The sequence below is a fragment of the Bos indicus x Bos taurus genome, chromosome 12 (genome assembly GCF_003369695.1).
Source record: "Bos indicus x Bos taurus breed Angus x Brahman F1 hybrid chromosome 12, Bos_hybrid_MaternalHap_v2.0, whole genome shotgun sequence".
Taxonomy (NCBI): domain Eukaryota; kingdom Metazoa; phylum Chordata; class Mammalia; order Artiodactyla; family Bovidae; genus Bos; species Bos indicus x Bos taurus.
Window position 1 is genome coordinate 72316068 of NC_040087.1, and position 27217 is coordinate 72343284.

Sequence of the window (27217 nt, forward strand, 5' to 3'; positions counted from 1 at the left end):
CAGTTCTAAATTCTGACTCTACTGCTTAATAGCTATTTGACTCAGGGTAAGTTCATTATTAATCACCAGAAGCCCTAGTTCCCTTCCTAGAAAAAGTAAAGGAACACTGCAGGGCTGCTGTAAGAATCTAGAACAACAATGAAGCTCCTGGCATGATGCTAACATGGACTTTTTTCATTATGTTTATGTTATGCTTTTCATATGTAAAGCTTTGCTGTGCAAAGATTTCAAGTTTAATTAGGTGCCATTTGTTTACTTTTGTTTTTGTTTCCATTACTCTAGGAAATGGATCCAAGAAAATATTGTGGCAATTTATGTCAAAGATTGTTCTGCCTATGTTTTCCTCGAGGAATTTTATAGTGTCTGGTCTTACATTTAGGTCTTTAATTCATTTTACTTTTGTATATGGCATTGGGGAATGTTCTAATTTCTTTCTTTTATAAATAGCTGTTCAGGTTTTCCAGCACTACTAATTAAAAAGACTATCTTTTCTTCATTGTATATTCTTACTCTTTGCAACCCCATGGACTATGGCACACCAGGCTTCCCTGTCCATCACCAACTCTTGGAGCTTACTCAAACTCATCTCCATTAAGTCTTCTCCAACATCACAGTTCAAAAGCATCAATTCTTAGGTGCTCAGCTTTCTTTACGATCCAACTCTGACATCCATACATGACTACTGGAGAAAACATAGCCTTGACCATATGGACCTTTGTTGGCAAAGTAATGTCTCTACTTTTTAATATGCTGTCTAGGTTGGTCATACATTTTCTTCCAAGGAGTAAGTGTCTTTTAATTTCATGGCCACAGTCACCATCTGCAGTGATTTTGGAGTCCAAAAAAATAAAGTCAGCCATTGTTTCCACTGTTTCTCCATCTATTTCCCATGAAGTGATGGGACCAGATGCCATGACCTTAGTTTTCTAAATGTTGGGTTTTAAGTCAACTTTTTCACACTCCTCTTTCACTTTCATCAAAAGGCTCTTTAGTTCTTCTTCAATTTCTGCCATAAGGGTGGTGTCATCTGCATATCTGAGATTATTGATATTTCTCCCAGAAATCTTGATTCCAGCTTGTGCTTCATCCAGCCCAGCCTTTCACATGATGTACTCTGCTTATAAGTTAAACAAACACACTGACAATATACAGCCTTGACATACTTTTTTCCTGATTTGGAACCAGTCTTTTTTTCCAGAAATGCAAATCCAAACTATAGTGAGGTATTATCTCATACCACTCACAATGGCCAACATTAAAAAATCTACAAAAAATAAATATTGAGGAGGGTATGGAGAAAAGGGGACCTTTCTACACTGTGATGAGAATGTAAACCAGTGCAGCTATTATGGAAAACAGTACAGAGGTTTCTTTAAAAACCGAAAAAAAAGTTACTATATGATCTAGCAATCCCATCCCTAGCCATGTATCTAGAAAAGATGAAAACCCTAATTCAAAAAGATAAATGCACCCCAGAGTTCACAGCAGCACTACTTATAAGACATGAAAGCAAACTACATGTCCACTGACAGATGAATAGATAAAATGTGGTGTATATATACATATATATTTGTATACATGTGTATATATACACACACATACATGGGCTTCCCAGGTAGCTTAGCTGTAAAGAATTTGCCAGACAATGCAGGAGCCATAGGAGATGCAGATTCAATCCTAGGATCAGGAAGATCATGTGGATGAGGAAATGGCAACCCACGCCAGTACTCTTACCAGGATAATCACATGGAGAGAGGAGTTTGGTGGGTTACAGTCCATGGGTAACAAAGAATCAGACATGAATGAGCTGACATGCACGAGTACATGCACATGCATGTGCATGCACACACACACAGTGGAATATTACTCAGCCATAAGAAAGAATGAAATAATGCTGTTTACAGCAACATGGATGGATTTAGAGATTATCGTATTGAGGTAAGTCATACAGTACATGCATGTATATATATAACATCACTTACATGTGGAATCTAAAAAAAAAGACAGAAATAAATTTATTTACAAAACAAACTCACAGACATAGAAAACAAACTAATGACTACCAAAGGAGAAAGCAGGGGTAAGGGATACATGAGAAATTTGTGATTAACAGATATACACACACATATATATATATGAAATAAAGGAACAAGGACCTATTGTATAGCACAGGGAAATATACTCAATATTTTGCAATAACCTATAATGGAAAATAATCTGAAAAAGTATGTATATATATATATATATATATACACACACACCACTGAATCACTTGGCTGTACACCTGAAACACTGTAAATTAACTATGGCTTCAATTAAAAGCACACAAACACAGAGACATACAAAATTTTGAACGCTGGCTCTGCTGCTTACTTGTTAAGTGGGTTAAGCCCTCAGTGCCTCAGTTTTTAAATCTGTCAGATAAGGATAACGAGAATATTGTGAGGATTAAGATGGAGATGGCAGGGGAAAAGGCTGAAATGTGGGTAGAGGGCAGTGGTCAAGAAAACTTGGTGGGGGTGGGGCTGCTGCTGCTGCTGCTAAGTCGCTTCAGTTGTGTCCGACTCTGTGCGACCCCATAGACAGCAGCCCACCAGGCTCTCCTGTCCCTGGGATTCTCCAGGCAAGAACACTGGAGCGGGTTGCCATTTCCATCTCCAATGCATGAAAGTGAAAAGTGAAAGTGAAGTCGCTCAGTCGTGTCCGACTCTTAGCAACCCCATGGACTGCAGCCTACCAGGCTCCTCCATCCATGGGATTTTCCAGGCAAGAGTACTGGAGTGGGGTGCCATTGCCTTCTCCATGGGTACCATTGGGACACCAGAAATTAAAAGGAAACATAAAAGTGATATTCTCTCCTTTTGTTGCTCATAGAAAAGACCTTAGGCAAAATTTCTCTGTTGTGTTTTTCCCTAAAACTCCTACTGAGTTTTGTTTTCTTTTTCACTGTTTAAACTTATATAAACAATTTGGTTTATAAGCAATAATTATAAAGAAAATCACCAAAGACCACAAAAACATATACAGAAATTAAAAAGCAAAGTTGTTCCAGAATGTGTTACTATCTTAAGTAGAAATAATCCCTAAAGTCCAGTGTCCTGATTCTTAAGAATAATAATAGTTCCTATTGACTGAGTGTTCCCAAGAATTAGGTATGGAGACAAACATTTTCTCAACCACTAATATCTTCAACAACAAATCCGTGCAGCAGTAATTCCTAAATTTGGTTTAAGGATGAAGTTGCTGAAGCTTGGGAGTCAAGTGACTTCTCCAAGGCCTCATAGTCATATGAGGCAGAGCAGAAATAAAAATGTGGGTTATATTGACTCTTGGTCTACACTCTCAAAACTTTGGCCACCTGATGTGAAAAGCCATCTCACTGGACTCATTGGAAAAGACCCTGATGCTGGGAGAGTTTGAAGGCAGGAGAAGAAGGGGACAACAGAAGATGAGATGGTTGGATGGCATCACTGACCCAATGGACATGAATTTGAGCAAACTCCGGGAGATGGTGAGGGACAGGGAAACCTAGTATGCTCCAGTCCATAGGGTCACAAAGAGGGACACTCAGAGGGACACTGAGTGACTGAACAACAACAACACTCTTAAAACTTCTGGCCCTGGTTGCCTCTTGAATTCCTGGAACTCCTTACACACTGCCCAGTCTCTCCAGATTATCTCTCTTTATCAACCAACATTGTGCCTTTGAGACAAAGGCATATAAAGTAGAATAATAAAGGTTCTGTGTTTACAAAAGTTGGTGATCATTATCTACATAGATACAATGCTTAGCACTGTTTTATAATCATTGTCTGGTGTGTACATAAAGCATGTTCAAAAGTAGGGTGAAAACCGATAGAACAGAAACAAAACCTGGTGATGTCAAGGTATGTTATAATAGGAGTAGGTAGCAACAGCTGTATTCAGTTCAATTCAGTTCAGTTCAGTCACTCAGTCGTGTCTGACTCTTTGCGACCCCATGAATCGCAGCACGCCAAGCCTCCCTGTCCATCACCAACTCCCAGAGTTCACCCAAACTCATGTCCATTGAGTCGGTGATGCCATCCAGCCATCTCATCCTCTGTCGTCCCCTTCTCCTACTGCCCCAAATCCCTCCCAGCATCAGTCTTTTCCAATGAGTCAACTCTTCATGTGAGGTGGCCAAAGTACTGGAGTTTCAGCTTTAGCATCATTCCTTCCAAAGAAATCCCAGGGCTGATCTCCTTTAGAATGAACTGGATGGATCTCCTTGCAGTCCAAGGGACTCTCAAGAGTCTTCTCCAACACCACAGTTTAAAAGCATCAATTCTTCGGTGCTCAGCTTTCTTCACAGTCCAACTCTCACATCCATACATGACTACTGGAAAAACCATAGCCTTGACTAGATAGACATTTGTTGGCAAAGTAATGTCTCTGCTTTTGAATATGCTATCTAGGTTGGTCATAACTTTCCTTCCAAGGAGCAAACGTCTTTAATTTCATGGCTGCAGTCCCCATCTGCAGTAATTTTGGAGCCCAAAGAAATAAACTCAGCTACTGTTTCCATTGTTTCCCCCATTTATTTGCCATGAAGTGATGGAAATGGATGTCATGATCTTAGTTTTCTGAACGTTGAGTTTTAAGCCATTTTTCACTCTCCTCTTTCACTTTCATCAAGAGGCTCTAGTTCTTTGCTTTCTGCTATAAGGGTGGTGTCATCTGCATATCTGAGGTTATTGATATTTCTCCCAGCAATCTTGATTCCAACTTTTGCTTCATTCAGCCCGACATTTCACATGATGTACTCTGCATATAACTTAAATAAGCCAGGTGACAATATAAAGCCTTGACATATTCCTTTCACTATTTGGAATCAGTCTGTTGTTCCATGTCCAGTTCTAACTGTTCTAACTGACCTGCATACAGATTTCTCAGGAGGCAGGTAAGGTGGTCTGGTAGTCCCGCCTCTTTCAGAATTTTCCACAGTTTATTGTGATCCACACAATCAAAGGCTTTGGTGTAATCAATAAAGAAGTAGATGTTTTTCTGGAACTCTCTTGCTTTTTCAATGATCCAACGAATGTTGGCAATTTGATCTCTGGTTTTTCTATATTTTCTAAATCCAGCTTGAACATCTGAAAGTTCACAGTTCATGTACTGTTGAAGCCTGGCTTAGATAATTTTGAGCATTACTTTGCTAGCATGTGAGATGAGGGCAATTGTGCGGTAGTTTGAACATTCTTGGCATTACCTTTCTTCAGGATTGGAATGAAAACTGCCCTTTTCCAGTCCTGTGGCCACTGCTGAGTTTTCCAAATTTGCTGGCATATTGAGTTAAACACTTTCACAGCATCATCTTTTGGGATCTGAAATAGCTCAACTGTAATTCCATCACCTCTACTAGCTTTGTTCGTAGTGATGCTTCTTAAGGCCCACTTGACTTCACGTTCCAGGATATCTGACTCTAGGTGAGTGATCACACCATCTGGGTCATGAAGATCTTTTTTGTATAGTTCTTCTGTATATTATTGCCATCTCTTCTTAATATCTTCTGCTTCAGTTAGGCCCATACTGTTTCTGTCCTTTCTTGTGCCCATGTTTGCATGAAATATTTCCTTGGTATCTCTGATTTTCTTGACGAGATCTCTAGTTTTCCATTCTATTGTTTTCCTCTATTTCTTTGCGTTGATAACTAAGGAAGGCTTTCTTACCTCTCCTTGCTATACTTTGGAACTCCACATTCAGATGCATATATCTTTCCTTTTCTCCTTTGCCTCCTTTAGCTTCTCTTCTTTTCACAGCTATTTGTAAATCCTCCTCAGACAACCATTTTGCCTTTTGGCATTTATTTTTCTTGGGGTGGTCTTTCTCACTGCCTGCTGTACAATATCATGAACCTCTGTCCATAGTTCTTCAGGCATTCTGTCTATCAGATCTAAGCCCTTGAATCTTTTTGTCACTTCCACTGTATAATTGTAAGGGATTTGATAGGTCATACCTGAGTGGTCTACTGGTTTTTCCTACTTTCTTCAATTTAAGTCTAAATTTTGCAATAAGGAGCTCATGATTGGAGCCACAGTCAGCTCCTGGTCTTGTTTTTGCTGACTATATAGAGCTTCTACATCTTTGGCTGCAAAGAATATAATCAATCTGATTTCGATACTGACCATCTGGTGATGTCCATGTGTAGAGTCATCTCTTGTGTTGTTGGAAGAGGGTATTTGCTGTGACCAGTGTTTTCTCTTTGCAAAACCCTGTTATTCTTTAGCCCCACTTCATTCACTCTAAGGCCAAACTTGCCTGTTACTCCAGGTATCTCTTGATTTCCTACTTTTGCATTCCAGCCCTCTATAATGAAAAGGACATCTTTTTTGGATGTTAGTTCTAGAAGGTCTTGTAGGTCTTTATAGAACCATCCAACTTCAGTTTCTTCAGCATTCATAGTTGGGGGCATAGACTTTTATTACTGTGATATTGAATGGTTTGCTTTGGAAACAAACAGATATCATTCTGTCATTTTTGAGATTGCATCCAAATACTGCATTTCGAACTCTTTTGTTGACTATGAGGGCTACTCCATTTCTTCTAAGGGATCCTTGCCCACAGTAGTAGATATAATTGTCATCTGAGTTAAATTCACCCATTCCAGTCCATTTTAGTTCACCAATTCCTAAAATGTCATTTTTAACTCTTGCCGTCTCCTGTTTGACCACTTACAATTTACCTTGATTCCAATTTCGTTTTTACTGTGTGTATAATCCAATCTCCAAAATGGTCCCTAAAAGTCACATATTTTGTTTTTCTTTTGGCTGTACCTCACATCATGTGGGGTCTTAGTTTCCCAACCAGGGATCAAAACTGTGCACCCTGCAGTGGAAACACCAAGTCTTGACCACTGGACCGCCAGGGAAGTCCCAAGTCATACTTCTTTATGAAACAGAACAAAAGAAAACAGAATCAGAGCTCAGGAGGAGTTGGTCAATTCAATGCTCCACAATCACAGCAACCACATATTGGATCTAAGAGAAGCACTCCACATGCAATGACCTAGTTTTAGTCCTCACAACAACTTGAGATGTTGGTACTGTTAATTGCCCTGTAAGGGAGAGAAAACTGAGGTGCACAGAAACAGACATGGAATTCCGTGTCCTGTGTTCTTTCCCACTATTCTGTACTGTCTTTCTGGTTAAAATCATTTACTAATGGCTGAATTCTGAAAGCTCTCCCCAAAGCATTTGTACATCCCATAATTCTCAAAGCATTGCAGTTTCTCAAAGCCCTGTAGTTTCATTATCTCCAGGGGATAATCACCTTTGAAAATGTAGTTTTGCAAAACTCTATTTGTACGATATTTAAAATTCTTGTTTCCATTTAGGAACCTCTCCAATGCTAAACAAACCATTTATCCCCTTATTCTCAGAATTATGTGGTTATCAATGGATAAAATCGTGGCATCTGAGGAAGTCTTGAGTCCAGAAATCTGAGTAAATTACTAAATCACACACACACACACACACACACACACACACACACACACACACACAAACAAATTAAAGCTGGTATCTCATGAAAATATCTATTGAAAATATCTGCTGTTCAAAATATGCTCTACTGGGGCAAAAAAGGACCAACACTTTCATGCAATTCGAAAAAACCAATCAAATTAAAAGCAATTAAACTTAGGTGCCTTATAAACAGAACTAGTGAGAATGCTATGAGGTACATACCTGAGATACAACTGACATTTTCTTTCTTAAATCATGAAGTCCCATACTGGTTGTCAAGATCCCATTAATAAAAATTTGACCTTCTGGTTCTGACAATCTAAAAAGGGCAGCGATGAGGGAACTTTTTCCAGCTCCTGTTCTTCCCACAATGCCAACCTGTAAAGAGACCCAGGAGGGATTAAGAATTAGTATGCAACAAACCTGGGAGAAACCCTAGATATTGAAGATGAATTTTAAAGTTCTATATAAAGAGTAGTCTATAAGTTTCTAAATCATGGCCCTGCTAACATTATTGATCAGAACATTCATTGTTGCGGGTCAAGGGTCTCTGCTGTGAATTGTAGGATGTTTAGCAGTAGCCATGAACTCTACGCACTAGATACCAGAAGCACTCCCATACTGTAGCAACCAAAAATGTCAGACATTGACAACTGACCCCAGGTTGTGACTACCCCCCAACCCAGTCCTAAGCAAAGTTAAAAATAACAAAATCAATCTACTGGCAATGAAAAGCCAGAAGTCTCCTAAGTGATCCATAAGAAGTCAGCTTAAACTATCTTTATTCCTACTGTCTTTGTATTTTGACCTTGAGAATTATGTGGGTAATTTTACAGAGATGTCAACAGGTCAAGTCAGATGTGTTATATTTTATTTAAAAACACACACACACAAATAATCACTTTCTCTGGGATTTATTATTTAAGAGGAATTGTTCTTTGGTAGAGAAACTAAATCACTTCCAATATTAAGTATCTTAGTTATAGTCTATCTTGAAAAGAAGAATCTTAAAATTATAAAATGCAGGTCTCAGTGTCTTAAAAGACCGAGGCCTATAGACAAAATACACATAATTAATTGAACAACATTTGGTATTTATATGGGACCTTATTCGCAGCACTTCAAAGGCACTTTATAAACAAATTAATACTTAACAATTGCACTTTGGAAAGATACATGTCAAGTGTCAGTCTAGTCATTAAAACCAAAACAGAGACAAATTAAGTGCACTAACAATAAGATTAAAGCACCGTACAATATGGGTAAAGTGCTGGTCAGGAATAAAATAATAACTGTAAGAACCGGCTTTTCACTGTGCGCATTCAAACAGTGTATGCAGAAACTGCCTTTTATAATCAATGAGCTTGCCCAAGAGATAAATTTATCTCTGTATACGAATTTGTAATCAATGAGGAGCATAAAACATGCTTTCAATCATTTGTAAATTAATTCAATACAATTTTAAAACTCATGGCTTTAAACAGAGAACTAAATCTTTCTGAACACTGTAATCAGAATGCTCATGCATGGAACTTTTCATATTTTCTCATTTGAATATCTCCTAAGCTTAGTATCTTTCTGTAAAACCAACCTTGGTATTTAAAAAAATAATTTATCTTTATTGAAGTTAAATGTAAGAAAAGCAGCTTTAGCTAATTTAATTTTCTTTGTGGCCATTTTGTACCTTATGTTAAACCCTAATTTATATAATATAGATGGGCCATTCTCTATGTATAGGCAAGTCATTGTGTGTCTGTGTGTGTGTGTGTCACATACAACTCAAGGGTTCTGTGTATAGACAGACCTCAAAGATACTGTGGATTTAGTCCCAGATCATTAAAATAATGTGGTTATCACAAAATAAAGCAAGTCAGATGAATTTTTTTCTACGTGCATATAAAAGTTACATTTGTACTAAACTGTAGTCTACTAAGTATACGATAGCATTATGTTTGAAAAACAATGTACATTCCTTAATTTTCAAGTACTTCACTGTTATAAAAATGCTAACCATCACCCAAACCTAAAGAACACTGATCACAGATCATCACAACAAATACAATAATGAAAAAAGTGTGAAATACTGCAAGAATTACTAAAATGTGACACAGAGACATAAAGTGAGCAAACGCTGCAGGAAAAATGGTGCTGATGGACTGCCTCAATGCATAGTTCCCACAAATGTTCAGTTTGTTAAAAAAGAAAGAGAACACTATCTGTGAAGTACAATAAAACAAGGTATGCCTGTATTTCTGGGTGTTCTCATGTGCGCAACACTCATAATGACACAGGTGAAAATTATCTGTTAGAATATGCATATGTCCACATGACATCAGCTCTGCTGAAACTGACCCATCTGTGCAAATGAGAATGTTTGTAGACTTTGTATAATTGGCTGAGGCATGGCAGGGTGCTCACAATCAGAGGACTGTGAACTCCAAATTCCAGTGAGAAGAGTAAGAAAAAAAGCAACTCAAAGAAAACTCAGTTCTGGCAGTTTCTACAGTTCAGTCATCAAAACTATAGTCAAAAAATATTTCCCAGGTCACCAATATGTTTTACCGATTGCCAGTGGAGAATGTCACCAGTATCAGTAAGTTTTCATTCCTAAAACCAAAGACACCTGGAGACAGTCTTACTTAGCTGCTTTGTAACTGCCCATCCTGTTTTCCCAAACAGGCTAAGGTTGGTCTCTGATAACCACACCAACTTGTTAGATACTCACACATGGATCTCGCTTCATACATCAGACCCAATATAATCAACACTCAGTGGCTAATGTAAAATAACCCTTTCTTATGACTTCCCCACTTCACTCTCATTGCTTTCTTCTCAGGCTCACAACCATTATTTCCAGCCTTCCCTGAGTACAGCATGGTGCCAAGCCCTGATGACTACTATGTTTCATAATTCAAACCATTATCTTATGGTTTAAATGCCCACATTTTTATGCTGTAAATGCCCACATTTAGCACATTAATGCCAGGCTGTATTACTTTCTAAAGAACAAAATAAAACAGATATTTCCCTTAATCATAATCAGTACAGATGAATTTGAAAAGCAAATAAATATTAGCTATCACCCCAGCACTCTGATAAAACCATTCTTAAGATGTTGATGTAGATATGTGAGTCCTTAAAGATACAAATTCCCATATTTAAATAAAATGAGACTAATATGAACATATTGCTATAATCTGTTTTTATTTAGTATTTCATAAAAGTACTTATTTTAATGGCTATATATTATTACAGTATATGCTACGTGTGCTCAGTCATGTCCAACTCTTTGCGACCCCATAGCCTACCAGGCTCCTCTGTTCATGGGGATTCTCCAGGCAAGAATACTGGAATGGGTTGCCATGCCCTCCTCCAGGGGATCTTCTCGACCCAGGGACTGAACCCACATATCGTACAACTCCTGCATTAGCAGGTGGGTTCTTTACCACTAGTGTCCCAGAGTATTAAAGTATATTAATCATTTATTCAACAAACCCCCTAGTGGTGGATATTTAGGCAATCTAATATTTTGCTATCATAAAAAATTCTGTGTTAAATAGAAACTAAATCTTTGCAAACACCTTAATTATTTTCATAAGATAAATTCTCAGATGTATAATTGCTGAGAATCAGGTATGAACATTTTCAGAGGAAGCTGTTAAGTACTGCCAAACTACCCTCCAGAAATGTGATAACATTTTCCACTCCCACCAGTTTTTGTGCACATTCACAAACATTCAAAAAAGCTGGCTATTATAGCTTTGTTTTAATCAACATCAGTTTGATTCCAAAAAGTGTAATCACTTTCCCAGGACATCTTTCTGGAGGCACAACAGCTATAGGCTCTCTGCCTTCCACATCTGGCCACTCTTGTTCCACGTGCCGTCACTGCTCAGGTTAAACTCCCAAAGGCAGGCTGTGTGCCCATCACTCCACTCCATCTAATCTGTGCTCAAGTGCTAAATTATCGCACTTATCTCTCCAACCTTCATCTTCACAAATCAACTTCCTTGGAGTCACTAGGTAGTAGTGAGGGCTGAACATGAAAATGTGTGTTTACACCTGGTCGTTCTTTTCCCTGAATGTTTTTCGGGTGCCTCTTCATTCACTGGATCAGGGGATCATGCTTTTGTTACACTGGTCCCAACTCCTAGAATGCCTTTCACAAGTATTTTCATCTGCTGAAACCTTAATCACACATCACTAAGTCTATCTCTCATGCCTACTTCCTCAGAAATATTCTCCCTGTCCCCTCATGGACTTTTTTGCAACCCTCAGTTCAGTTGCTCAGTCATGTCCAACTCTTTGCGACCCCATAGACTGAAGCACATCAGGCCTCCCTGTCCATCACCAACTCCCAGAGCTTATTCACATTCATGTGCATCAAGTCGGTGATGCCATCCAACCATCCCATCCTCTGTCGTCCCCTTCTCCTCCTGCCTTCAATCTTTCCTGGCATCAGGGTCTTTTCTAATGAGTCAGTTCTTCGCATCAGGTGGCCAAAGTATTGGAGTTTCAGCTTCACCATCAGTCCTTCCAATGAATATTCAGGACTGATTACCTTTAGGATGGATCTCCTTGCAGTCCAAGGGACTCTCAGGAGTCTTCTCCAACACCACAGTTCAAAAGCATCAATTCTTTGGTGCTCAGCTTTCTTTATAGTCCAACTCTCACATCCATACATGACTACTGGAAAAACTATAGCCTTGACTAGACGGACCTTTGTTGGAAATGTCTCTGCTTTTTAATATGCTGTCTAGGTTGGCCATAACTTTTCTTCCAAGGAGCAAGCGTCTTTTAATTTCATGGCTGCAGTCACCATCTGCAGTGATTTTGGAGCCCAAAAAGTAAAGTCTGTCACTGTTTTCATTGTTTCCCCTCTGCTTACCATGAAGCGATGGGACCAGATGCCATAATCTTAGTTTTCTTAATGTTGAGTTTTAAGCCAGCTTTTTCACTCTCTTCTCTCACTTTCATTAAGAGGCTCTTTAGTTCTTCTTCACTTTCTGTCATAAGGGTGGTGTCTTATGCATATCTGAGGTTATTGATATTTCTCCTGGCAATCTTGATTTCAGCTTGTGCTTCATCCAGCCCAGCATTTTGCATGATGTACTCTGCATATAATTTAAATAAGCTGGGTGACAATAAATATACAGCCTTGACATAATCCTTTCCCAATTTGGAATCAATCTGTTGTTCCATGTCCAGTTCTAACTGTTGCTTCTTGACCTGCATACAGATTTCTCAGAGGCAGGTAAAGTGGTCTGGTATTTTCAACTCTTTAAGAATTTTCCACAATTTGCTGTGATCCACACAGTCAAAGTCTTTGGCATAGTCAATAAAGCAGAAGCAGATGTTTTTCTGGAACTCTTTTCCTTTTTCAATGATCCAATGGATCTCCCAAGTCTTAACAGATGTTATATTATCATTTTCAAAACTTCCATAAAAATTCTGACCACCTTCTCTCTTACAAAGCTAATATAGCCCTTTTCTCATTTTTTTCAATGGGACTGGATGTGTTAATTATTGTTTAGTTGCTTAGTTGTGTTCGACTCTTTTGCAACCCCATGGACTTTAGCATTGCAAACTCCTCTGTCCATAGGATTTCCAAGACAAGAACTGGAGTGGATTGCCATTTCCTTGTCCAGGGAATCTTCCCAACCCAGAGATTGAACAATTTCTTCTGAATTGCAGGTGAATTCTTTACCACTGAGCCATCAGGAATGTGTTAATAGTAGGATCTAAACTTGATCTGCCTTGGTACTACCTGTATTACCTGTGAAGTCCTACACAAAAGAGGCTTCTATAGAAAGCTGATATTTTTAACTAAGGCTAGAAAAACTTATGGGAAAATCTATTACCATATTTTTAGATATATGATAAGCTGGACAGAGAGACAGGCATGGCAGATGGTTCCTACAGTACAATGGTTCCAATAAGTACAATTGCAAATTGCTAACCTCTCATTTTCATGGACAGACAAGAATTTACACTTTTTTAGTGGCTAAGGTGGCTCTAGCCGTAAATAATCTGCCTGCCAATGCAGGAGATGCAAGAGATGTGAATTTGATCTCTGGGTCAGGAAGATCCCCTCAAGTAGGAAATGGCAACCCACTCCAGTATTCTTGCCTGGAAAATTCCATGGACAGAGGAGCCTAGAGGACTACAGTCCATGGGGCTGCAGGGAATCAGACATGACTGAGCACACACACATACATTTTATACCCTGTAAAAATGATAGTTTTCTTTGTCTAAGCATCTACTGTGCACTGGTTTCCACTCTGTATGTTTTATATGTCTTATCTTGTTTAGGTTGTACAACTACCCTAGAGATTAGGTCCTATCATTTCCATTAAGGAAAAGAAAAGATTGAGGTTTATAAGATGAATTAGTCTGCCTGAAATAACAGAGCCCATAAGTTGCAGCATAGGCTATAAACCCATGTATCAGCCTCTTTTCCATGTGCTTGTGGTCTTCTTATTACCTGGATGGCCTGACACCTTATTATATCTCTGTATAGACAGAGAAAGTAGGGAGAGGTATAGCTGCATTTAGAACAACTGGCTTTACATATAGGTCCTATTGCTAAACAGTTAAAGCATGATTTCAATACAGGTAAGTATAACATGGTAGGTGGAACAAGGGGCTGACATCTCTGAGGAAAGAGGGTACCTGAGGCCAGGTGGGCTGGCTGTCAGCAGGAAAAACCAACAGCCACAGCAGGACTGGGAGAGAAACCTACAGTTAAGTGGGGCACACAGTGCCTGGGAAAAAGGCCAAACAGACCTCGTGCCCTGCTTAGGGCAGTAGGACTCATTTTATATCCCATCAGGTGGTGAAAGGATCTCACACTGTCTCTGACTCCAGGTCCAGGCAGGGCTGAGCCTGTGGGAAATCCCTCCAGTCCCTGCAAGAGGCTGGTGTGGGGAAGGCAGGAGCAGGATGAAAGCTGCCTATGATGAAGACAGAGTCCACATAAAGATGCAAATAAATGCAGTAGTATCTCACAGAATTAAATTATGATGTAAATCACAGTTTGTAGAATATGAAAGTAAATAAATCTGTAGGGTAAGTGGCATAAAACTTTCCAGGGCCTCATGCTCAGACACAGAGATTCATGGGAGATTCATGAGCTCAATTTCAAACTGTCAAAGGATGTTTCTTGTAAAGACAGTCTCTTAAACAAATGGTGCTGGAAAAACTGAAAAGTTACATGTTTAAAAAAAAATTAAATTAGATCTTTGACTCCATATACAAAAATAAGCTCAAAATGGATTAAAGACCTAAATGTGAAAGTGGACACTATAAAACTTCTAGAGGAAAATATAGGCAGAACACACTCTGACATAAATCATAGCAAGATCTTTTCTGATCAGTCTCCCAGAATAATGGAAATAAAAACAAAAATAAATAAACAGGACCTACTTAAACAGCTCAGTGAGTAAAGAATCTGCCTGCAATGCAGGAGAACTGGGTTTGATCCCTGGGTTGGGAAGATCACCTGGAGAAGGAAATGGCAACCTATTTCTGTATTCTTGCCTGGAGAAACCCATGGACAGAGGAGCCAGCAGGCTACAGTCCATGGGGTCACAAGAGTAAACCACCAACCACCACCAATTAAACTCAAAAGCTTTTGCATAGCAAAGGAAATAATAAACAAAATGAAAATATAATCCACAGATCAAGAGAAAATATTTACAAATTATGTGACCAATAAGGGATTAGCCCCCAAATTTACAAACAGCTGAGGATGCTAAACAGCATCAAAACAAACAATCCACTCAAAAAAATGGGCAGAAAACCTACATATAAATTTCTCCAAAGAAGACACAGAGATGGTCAATAGGCACACGAAAAGATGCTCAACATCACTAATTATCAGAGAAATGCAGATCAAATCTACAATGAGATATCACCTCACACCAGCCAGAATGCTGCTGCTGCTAAGTCGCTTCAGTCATGTCCGACTCTGTGCGGCCCCATGGACTACAGCCCACCAGGCTCCCGTGTCCATGGGATTCTCCAGGCAAGAGCACTGGAGTGGGGTGCCATTGCCTGGCTATCATCAAAAAATCCATAAACAATAAATGCTGGAAAGGGTGTGGAGGGAAGGGGATCCTCCTACACTGTTGGTGGAAATGCAAATCGGTACAGCCACTGTGGAGAACAGTATGGAGGTTTCTTTGAAAACTAAAAATAGAGCTACCTTATGACCGTATAATCCCATTCATGGGCATTTATCCAGAGAAAAACTTTATCCAAAAAGATACTTATACCCCAATGCCCATTGCAGCACTGTTTACAGCAGCCAAAACATGGAAGCAATCTAAATATCCACTGACTAAGGAATGGATAAAGAAGCTGTGGAACATATATACAATGGAATACATCTCAGCCATTAAAAATAATTAAATAATGCCACTTGCAGCAACATGGATGGACCCAGAGAGTGTCATGATAAGTGAAGTACATCAGACAATGAAGGAGAAATATTGGATGAAAATTCCTTATATGTGGAATCTAAAAAGAAATGATACAAATGAACTTACTTACAAAACAGACTCACAGACTTCAAGAGTGAGCTTATAATTGCTGGGGAGAATGATAGGGGGAAGGGATAGTTAGGGAGTTTGGGATGGGCATGTACATACTACTGACCCTAACCCTAACCCTAAAATGGATAACCGACAAGGACTGTGTAGCACAGGGAGCTCTGCTCAATGTTGTGTAGCAGCCTTGACCTGAGGAGAGTTTGGGAGAGAATGGATACATATATATGTATGGCTGAGTCCCTTCCAGGTTCACCTGAAACTATCACAACATTGTTTGTTAATCGGCTACAAGACTGACTCGACTTAGCAGCAGCAGCAGCATACCCCAATACAAAATAAAATGTTTTTTAAAAAGAAAAAGGTGTTTCTTGGGAATCATAGGTTATCAGTCATCAAAAATTGCTTCTGGGAAAGAAAAAACTTTACTGAGAGGTCTTGTTCAAATGCGATGCTGACCGGGAACACGTGTATACCTGTGGCGGATTCATTTTGATATATGGCAAAACCTATACAATATTGTAAAGTTAAAAAATAAAATAAATTTTAAAAAAATAAAAAAAGAGGTCTGGGTGAACCTGAGACTCTGCATTTCTAAAAAGCTCCAGGAGATGCAGGTGCTGCTGGCCCTGACATCACAGTCTGAGTCACAATGAATTAAGAAGCTGACAGGAGAAACGGGACAATCTGGGAGCGAGGAAAGGGGTTGCAGAGAAAATATTATGTAAAAATGGAGAAAATACAGGAAACTAATATTTTTGTACATTATAGTAAGATATAGTAAGCATTTGTATAAAATGTGTTATCTGAGTTATAGCTATGAGCAAGAAATAAAACAAAAATTTCAAGAGCCAGAAAATGTTTTAAAATGGCCCAGCTACTCTCTAAAATGAGCAAATCAACCAAAAATGATCTAATTGAAAAATGGAACCCGTGTTCAGAAGCTGCCTAGGAAGCCTGCGTTACTATTTACTTCATTTGGGATTTTTATTTTTACTTATTATTTCTTCTGCAAATTAGAAACCATCATCAGATCAGATCAGGTCAGATCAGTCACTCAGTCATGTCCAACTCTTTGCGACCCCATGAATCGCAGCACGCCAGGCCTCCCTGTCCATCACCAACCCCAGAGTTCACTCAGACTCACGTCCATCGAGTCAGTGATGCCATCCAGCCATCTCATCCTCTGTCGTCCTCTTCTCCTCCTGCCCCCAATCCCTCCCAGCATCAGAGTCTTTTCCAATGAGTCAACTCTTCGCATGAGGTGGCCAAAGTACTGGAGTTTCAGCTTTAGCATCAGTCCTTCCAAAGAAATCCCAGGGCTGATCTCCTTTAGAATGGACTGGTTGGATCTCCTTGCAGTCCAAGGGACTCTCAAGAGTCTTCTCCAACACCACAGTTCAAAAGCATCAATTCTTCAGCGCTCAGCCTTCTTCACCGTCCAACTCTCATATCCATATATGACCACAGGAAAAACCATAGCCCTGACTAGATGAACCTTTGTTGGCAAAGCAATGTCTCTGCTTTTGAATATGCTATCTAGGTTGGTCATAACCTTCCTTCCAAGGAGTAAGCGTCTTTTAATTTCATGGCTGCATAGTACCTACCAATTTTTTCCCATTGACTCTAACTTCATGTATCAGGATAGCAGAAGAAAATGAGGGGAAAAGAATAAAGCCCCACTTCTGCAGGGTGGGCTCATACCCATGTCCCGTCCTCTACCCCAGAAGGCTCTCTAAATCAAATCCAACACCAAAGGGCTGTTCAGGAGTGACAGGAACTGGGACAGGTGAGCAGGAGGGGGAAGCTGGGATACATATAGGTGGAGTGAAATCACTTCATGATTCACTGCCCAGGTATAGTCTCCAAACAGAAATGAAGCTAACAGTGAGATTGTGAGTAGATCAAGAAACAAATCAAAGTCATGTTATCACATTCATTAACTCAGTCTCCAAATTCAATTTTCCCTCAAACATTTTAGAATCTCAGGTAATCCTATGATTTGAGGCTCTTAAGATGGAAGAATACAAATCTGTTATGTTCCTAAATTGTACTATGAAGTTTCTTTGATAATTCATATTTATGGCTTTGGGGGAAATTTAAGACTTATGCAAATGAATGAAATTACATTGACAATGGAAAATTTGATGGCTATGGTGCATTAAGTTAAGCAAACATTGCCTACAGTGCTCTCAGGGACAAGACTGCATCAGGAGCTGTGCTTGTCTTCCCAGCAGCAGTCTTCACCTTCTTGCAATGGAACTGGTAATACTTAGGGGTGAGCTTTTGCCCTGTGACTAACTGAAGCTGTTCTCTGTGTGTCATTTGGGCATTAGGTTGAATATATATTTCCATCACAAGGGTATCATTCATTAAATTATTGCTACACTCCACTAGGTAAGTGTGTGGCAGAGAGGATTTTAAAGAGTGGTTATTTAAATACTTAACAGGCTAGATAATCAGTCGTTTATGGAGTTGTCTTGCGTGTGTATTTTGGTCACTGATGCTCACACCTGTATGTTATTCACTCACCCTCAAAACTGGCAGTCCTCGGCACCCTCTCTGTGCCCTACAGAAAGCCACTTTCAGAGGAATAAAGTAGAAAATAAGATGTTCCTTGATCCTAAGAAGATTCAGGGTTCTATGAGATACAGACCCCAAATCACAAAGCATATCATAATTGCTATCTTTTATGTTAATTATGGTAAAATACATGTAATGGAAAATTTACCAGCTTAAGTATTTTTAAGTGATTATAATATTAAGTATATTCACACTGATGTGCATCCAACCCCCAGAAAGTATTTTCCCTTGTAAAACTGAAATTCTGTACCCATTAAAAATAATTCTCTATTCCCTTCACTCAGTCCCTGGAAACCACCATTCTACTTCCTGTCTTTATGAATTTGACTACTCTAGGGACCCCATATAAATAGAATCATACAGTATTGTGTCTGGGTTATTTCATATATCATGAGGTCCACAGGGCTCATTCAAGGTCAGAATTTTCTTCCTTTTTTAAGGATGAATATTATTTCATTGTAAGTATATACCACATTTGCTTGTCCATTCATCTGTCACTTTCATCACAGACACTTGGGTTGCTTCTAACATTTGGCTACATGAAAACAGGTGTACCATTAGCCCTTTTTTTTTTAATTTTTCACTGAAGGATAATTGCTTTATAATATTGTGTTGGTTTCTGCCAAACATCACCATGAATCAGCCATTGGTATTATTAAGCCATAGGTATATTTATGCATACCATTAGCCCTATCTTAAAAAAATATATAAGATGCTGTGGAAGTATAGAGGGGCTTGAAGAGGTAGATGTTTTAGAGTCAACCATGAAAATGAGAAGATTTTCACCAGCCAGATGACAGAAGGGAAGGGTATCTGAGGTAGAAGGTGGCGTGTGCACACTGGCAACAGGGGGGATGCAGTGTTTGGGGAGAATCTACACATGACCTGGGTGCAGAGAGTGTGTGAGTGTGAGGACTTGAGGCTGGAGAGGTAGGTGGGAAAGAGCTTCCTACCACCTTGCCTGTTATGGTTTAGTCTCTTCTTCAAGACTTTTCCTGGTCCCAAGCTGAGGGTCCCAAGCTGGAGTGTGAAAGGAACATCACCAGCAAACATGGATGCTGGCAGGTCCAGATCCCAAAACTCTCTGCAGTCTCTTATGAGGATCTTCTTTGCTCCCTTTGATTTGCCTTTGCCTTTTAATGAGTCTCTAGGCCCTACCTCCATGGCGGGCTCTGGTCTCTCACCCAGGACTGAGTCATGATTCTGGGCTCTTCAGAGAAGAGTGGACTTAGGGCTGAAGTGGACTTAGGGCTGCACTATGGTTCCAGCAGCAGCTCGCCCAGCCCAGCAAGGATCGGATCTGTCCTAAAGAAAGAAGCAGTCTGTGAGTGGGAGGGCAAGGGGATGACAGCCAAGTGTTGGTGAGCAGAGGACAAGTCTATGGGAAAGGGCCAAGGGTTAAAGGAGGAGGTTGCAACTGAAGGGTGTCATGGGAGGAAGAGAAGATTTCTGAAATACAAAAAAAAAAAAGGGGGGGGGCTAGAAAAGAAGGAGATATTGGTGACTTAGGGACAAGGAGCCAGGGCTGACTTCCAAGACTCCACAAAAATAATTAGGTGTCACATATAGTATCCTCTGACAGGTTACATTCCAGCCCAGGACCCAGGTTCCACCAACCACCATAAGGGGCCTCACAACAAAGGGAAAGAAAGACTGGGATACCCATTCCATGATCAGTTTCCAAGAAAGATTCACTTATGATGTCACTGACCTAATCTGCATCCAAGAGGAACAAAGAGTCCCCCCAATACACTGACAAGGAAGCCAAGAGCAAAAACGGTGCTAAATATTTAGCTAGATTTGAAAGAGGCAAATGGCTGAAACAAACCTTTTTTCTTAGTAAAATGTATGCTCCCAGGTCCTTCAATACCAGAGGCCCATCCATGCTGTACCTGAAGCTCATATTATCAAAGTGAATCTTTCCACTATGGAGCCAGGATGGTGGTGGATGATATTCGAGTTCCCAGGGTGCTTCTTTCTCAAGGTCTATATATTCAATCCCTCTTTCTACCAAAACCATCTGAAAGACATATGACATCACAGGAGTTAGTATCAGAGAGTCTTGTTTATGGATGTACAGAGACTGTAAATAAAACAATCTACCTTTATATCATTACATCAGCTTTTCTGTGGTTCAGAAGATCTCAGGTCTTAGCACCCACAAAAGACAGAAGTAGGAGTTTGATGAGGCCTTTGATGATTTGCAAACTTGTTCAGCAATTTGTAACACTTTCACTTACAGCTACCTCCTTCAACATTATACTAAAACTAAAAGAATTAGAGAATTGAAGGCTAAGATTTTATTGATCCACTTTACACACCTGAATAAAAAACAAAAGCATTTTGTCAAAGAAAAGAATATCTGTGGACACCAATCAGCAATGTGTGGCTACAGAAGGGCCACGTGTTATCGATGAGCAGAACTTGATGGTCATCAAACTTCATTTTAATAACTAGTCACTTTCTACTCTTTTAGAGGAACAAAATGAAAAGGTTTTATCTTTATTATTCTCCCCGTTTAGGAGAAGTTGCGAATATTCAAAAGAGATTAGAATTTACATGTTGACTAAGGCCTCCTAAACAATATCTCCATACCTTTGAGAGCACATTCTGAGAGGGAGTATATCCTACTAGAAAGAAGTAACACCAGCAAATTCAGGTGTTCAACATGCACAAGAATAAATGCTAAAACGGGGGACAGAGGAACCTGCTAATTAAATAAATGAATTTTTCTTTTACCAAAAATGAGAAATTACTCGTTAACAAACAAAAATAAACAAGCTGCTAAGAAATTAGCTTATATCCTGTCCACGATTTCAGAACCTCCCTCCTATGGAGACATTTATTATATTTGAAGATAGCTTGTGATGAATATAAAACCTTCTGACATGGCACACATAAGACTGAGAAAAAGATGTACATATTTTATTTTACATTAAGGAGATTTACTTTACATTAATTTAAGGAGATTGAGGTGGATGTAAAAAAGTTTATTAACCATGATTTAAAAGCAAGTTTTACTATTTTACATAATATCAACTTTTATGCCATTTAATGGCAAGGCAACTTAAAAAGGATAAGAACGTTAAACATCACCATATTCTCCACTTCGGTGCTTTGTCTGATGCACCACTGGAACATCCCCATGACCATGAGGGAGAGAGACAGGACCAGGCCAACCTGCCCAGGACTCAAAGCTAAATGAGGAAGATGAAGAATCAAGTCAGACTTATTCTCAACCCCTCACTCAACTCTTTCTGTCACTTTACAAAGAAGAGGCCTTTATATTTGAATTGCTTGCATATGATGATAGTATTCACACTTTTACCATCTGTTGATAGAGACCATGATACCGTGGAAAAAACCCACTTTGAATTCATAGGCTATTAGATGAGTTTATTAATCCCAATAGGACTGACATACACTTGACAATATTATATAGGTGAGGATTATATCATCCAGACTTTGGTCATTATGGTTTTAAGAATCATTATGTACTTTCACTTTTTACATCCCAATGCAGCTGCATGTGAAGCCACAAAAACAAAGCAATGGGTTTTAAGAGCCAGTGCTTTTAAATCTAAAATACTACTCTCAATGTTCCATATCAAACATTCAGGGATTTCCTTGACAGTCCAATGGTTAGGACTCAGTACTTTCACTGCCATGGCCATGGTTCAATTCCTAGTCAGGGGACTAAAATCTTGTAAGCCATGTATGTGGCAAAATAAAAATAGAGATTCAATGCTGTTACTATGGAATAGTTGGTGATGGTGAATTCATGCCATGCATGCCAACATCTGCTCATCTGGTACCCACACAACAGTGAGAATACTGTTCTTTGCTGCAGAGATAGTTCTCACCCCTGTGCACTAGGCCTCTACAACCAAGAGATTTGAGTAGTCCTAAAGCTAAAACCTTAACCCTAATCTTGGAGAAGCAAATGGCAACCCACTCCAGTGTTCTTGCCTAGAGAATCCCAGGGACAGGGGAGCTTGGTAGGCTGCTGTCTATGGGGTTGCACAGAGTTGGACATGACTGATGCGATGTAGCAGCAGCAGCAGCAAATCCTAAGCTGAACACAAAGCTTAACGGTATACTTGGTTCTCTCCTCCCAACTATGGGACACTACCTAGAACATTCAGAAGGTCAGCTTGCTACAGTTGCGTAGACCTCAACCCATCCAAAGAAAGATAAACAGCAACAACAACAACAACGGAAGGGCTCATCAAGACACAAATGACTTCTTATGGACAACACTGTAAAATCACATGCTCCAAAGACTGTAATACAATTCATTAGAACCAAACAGTGTATATTAGGCAAGGTGGCAAGATCTTTTTATTTTGTTTTAAATTTTTATTAATGTTTTTCATGATTATGTAGTAAATGCCTCTCTTTCTCACTAGACTAACAGTTTCAGGAAATCAGGGAAACATGTATTGTGCATCCTCAGTGCCTAACACACAGTAGTTATCTATGAATATTTAAATGAATTCTTTTGTAACTGTGCATATATTTATGTTTTGTTTTTTTTTTAATTTAAATTTATTTATTTTAATTAGAGGCTAATTACAATATTGTATTGGTTTTGCCATACATCAACATGAATCCGCCACGGGTGTACATGTGTTCCCAATCCTGAACCCCCCTCCCACCTCCCTCCCCATACCATCCCTCTGGGTCAGCCCAGTGCACCAGCCCCAAGCTTCCTGTATCCTGCATCAAACCTGGACTGGAAATTCATTTCTTACATGATATTATACATGTTTCAATGTCATTCTCCCAAATCACACAACCTCCCTCTCCCACAGAGTCCAAAAGACTGTTATACATCTGTGTCTCTTTTTCTGTCTCGTATACAGGGTTATCGTTACCATCTTTCTAAATTCCATATATATGTGCTAGTATACTGTATTGGTGTTTTTCTTTCTGGCTTACTTCACTCTGTATAATAGGCTCCAGTTTTATCCACCTCATTAGAACAGAATCAAATATATTCTTTTTAATGGCTAAGTAATACTCCATTGTGTATATGTACCACAGCTTTCTTATCCATTCATCTGCTGATGGACATCTAGGTTGCTTCCAAGTCCTGGTTATTATAAACAGTGCTGCAATGAACATTGGGGTACATGTGTCTCTTTCAATTCTGGTTTCCTCGGTGTGTACGCCCAGCAGTGGGATTGCTGGGTCATAAGGAAGTTCTATATCCAGTTTTTAAAGGAATCTCCACACTGTTCTCCATAGTGGCTGTACTAGTTTGCATTCCCACCAACAGTGTAAGAGGGTTCCCTTTTCTCCACACCCTCTCCAGCATTTATTGCTTGTAGACTTTGGATCACAGCCATTTGGACTAGTGTGAATTGGTACCTCATTGTGATTTTGATTTGCATTTCTTTGATAATGAGTGATGTTGAGCATCATTTCATGTGTTTGTTAGCCATCTGTATGTCTTCTTTGGATAAATGTCTATATAGTTCCTTGGCTCTTTTTTGATTGGGTAGTTTATTTTTCTGGAATTGAGCTGCAGGAGTTGCTTGTATATTTTTGAGATTAGTTGTTCATCAGTTGCTTAACTTGCTATTATTTTCTCCCATTCTGAAGGCTGCCTTTTCACCTTGCTTATAGTTTCTTTTGTTGTGCAGATGCTTTTAATTTTTAATTAGATATTATTTGTTTATTTTTGCTTTTATTTCCAATATTCTGGGAGGTGGTTCATAGAGGATCCTGCTGTGATTTATGTCGGAGAGTGTTTTGCCTATGTTCTCCTCTAGGAGTTTTATAGTTTCTGGTCTTATGTTTAGATCTTTAATCCATTTTGAGTTTATTTTGGTGTATGGTTTTAGAAAGTGTTCTAGTTTCATTCTTTTACAAATGGTTGACCAGTTTTCCGAGCACCACTTGTTAAAGAGATTGTCTTTTCTCCATTGCATATTCTTGCTTCCTTTGTCAAAGATAAGGTGTCCATAGGTGTGTGGATTTATCTCTGGGCTTTCTATTTTGTTCCATTGATATATATTTCTGTCTTTGTGCCAGTACCATACTGTCTTGATGACTATGGCTTTGTAGTAGAGCCTGAAGTCAGTCAGGTTGTTTCCTCCGATTCCATTTTTCTTTCTCAAGATTGCTTTGGCTATTCGAGGTTTTTTGTATTTCCATACAAATTGTGAAATTATTTGTTCTAGTTCTGAAAAATACCGTTGGTAGCTTGATAGGGATAGCATTGAATCTATAGATTGCTTTGGGTAGTATACTCATTTTCACTATATTGATTCTTCTGATCCATGAACATGGTATATTTCTCCATCTTTTAGTGTCCTCTTTGATTTCTTTCACCAGTGTTTTATACTTTTCTATATATAGGTCTTTAGTTTCTTTAGGTAGATATATTCCTAAGTATTTTATTCTTTTCATTACAATGGTAAATGGAATTGTTTCCTTAATTTCTCTTTCTATTTTCTCATTATTAGTGTATAGGAATGCAAGGGATTTCCATGTGTTGATTTCGTATCCTGCAACTTTACTATATTCATTGATTATTTCTAGTAATTTTCTGGTGGAGTCTTTAGGGTTTTCTATGTAGAAGATCATGTCATCTGCAAACAGTGAGAGTTTTACTTCTTCTTTTGCAATTTGGATTCATTTTATTTCTTTTTCTGTTCTGATTGCTGTGGCCAAAACTTCCAAAACTATGTTGAATAGTAGTGGTGAAAGAGGGCACCCTTGTCTTGTTCCTGACTTTAGGGAAAATGCTTTCAATTTTTCACCATTGAGGATAATGTTTGCTGTGGGTTTGTCATATATAGCTTTTATTATGTTGACGTATGTTCCTTCTACTCCTGCTTTCTGGAGAGTTTTTATCATAAATGGATGTTGAATTTTGTCAAAGGCTTTCTCTGAATCTATTGAGATAACCATATGGCTTTTATTTTTCATTGTTAATGTGGTGTATTACATTCATTGATTTGTGGATATTGAAGAATACTTGCATCCCTGGGATAAAGCCCACTTGGTCATGGTGTATGATCTTTTTAATGTGTTGTTGGATTCTGATTGCTAGAATTTTGTTAAGGATTTTTGCATCTATGTTCATCAGTGATATTGGCCTGTAGTTTTCTTTTTTTATGGCATCTTTGTCAGGTTTTGGTATTAGGGTGATGGTGGCCTCTTAGAATGAGTTTGGAAGTTTACCTTCCTCTGCAATTTTCTGGAAGAGTTTGAGTAGGATAGGTGTTAGCTCTTCTCTAAATTTTTGGTAGAATTCAGCTGTGAAGCCGTCTGGACCTGGGCTTTTGTTTGCTGGAAGATTTCTGAGTACAGTTTCAATTTCCGTCCTTGTGATGGGTCTGTTAAGATTTTCTATTTCTTCTTGGTTCAGTTTTGGAAAGTTGTACTTTTCTAAGAATTTGTCCATTTCTTCCACGTTGTCCATTTTATTGGTATATAATTGCTGATAGTAGTCTCTTATGATCCTTTGTTTTTCTGTGTTGTCTGTTGTGATCTATCCATTTTCATTTCTAATTTTATTGATTTGATTTTTCTCCCTTTGTTTCTTGATGAGTCTGGCTAATGGTTTGTCAATTTTATTTATCCTTTCAAAGAACCAGCTTTTGGCTTTGTTGATTTTTGCTATGGTCTCTTTTGTTTCTTTTGCATTTAATTCTGCTCTAATTTTTAACATTTCTTTCCTTCTACTAACCCTGGGGTTCTTCATTTCTTCCTTTTCTAGTTGCTTTAAGTGTAGAGTTAGGCTATTTATTTGACTTTTTTCTTGTTTCTTGAGGTATGCCTGTATTACAATGCACCTTCCCCTTAGCACTGCTTTTACAGTGTCCCACAGGTTTTGGGTTGTTGTGTTTTCATTCTCATTGGTTTCTATGCATATTTTGATTTCTTTTTTTATTTCTTCTGTGATTTGTTGGTTATTCAGCAGCGTGTTGCTTAGCCTCCATATGTTGGAATTTTTAATAATTTTTCTCCTGTAATTGAGATCTAATCTTACTGCATTATGATCAGAAAAGATGCTTGGAATGATTTCAATTTTTTTGAATTTACCAATGGTAGATTTATGGCCTAGGATGTGATCTATCCTGGAGAAGGTTCCATGTGCACTTGAGAAAAATATGAAATTCATTGTTTTGGGGTGAAATGTCCTATAGATATCAATTAGGTCTAACTGGTCTATTGTATCATTTAAAGTTTGTGTTTCCTTGTTAATTTTCTGTTTAGTTGATTTATCCATAGGTGTGAGTAGGGTATTAAAGTCTCCTGTGATTATTGTGTTATTATTAATTTCCCCTTTCATACTTGTTAGCATTTGTCTTACATATTGCTGTTCTCCTATGTTGAGTGCATATATATTTATAATTGTTATATCTTCTTCTTGGATTGATCCTTTGATCATTATGTAGTGTCCTTCTTCGTCTCTTTTCACAGCCTTTGTTTTAAAGTCTATTTTATCTGATATGAGTATGGCTAGTCCTGCTTTCTTTTGATCTCTATTTGCATGAAATATCTTTTTCCAGTCCTTCACTTTCAGTCTGTATGTGTCCCCTGTTTTGAGGTGGGTCTCTTGTAGACAACATGTGTAGGGGTCTT

At 38.7% G+C, this 27217-nt stretch overlaps 1 protein-coding gene across 1 annotated transcript in view; it reads right to left on the reverse strand.

The window, feature by feature from the left end:
• The window catches only part of LOC113902491 (multidrug resistance-associated protein 4-like), a 227084-nt gene that overhangs the window by 52018 nt on the left and 147849 nt on the right, over positions 1-27217 (reverse strand). The window contains exons 24-26 of the mRNA XM_027557826.1: positions 21713-21813; positions 20445-20636; positions 7707-7862 (exon numbers count right to left, since the gene is read on the reverse strand). Of these exons, the coding sequence (XP_027413627.1) occupies positions 7707-7862; positions 20445-20636; positions 21713-21813 (449 nt within the window). The remainder of the gene's footprint in view (positions 1-7706; positions 7863-20444; positions 20637-21712; positions 21814-27217) is intronic.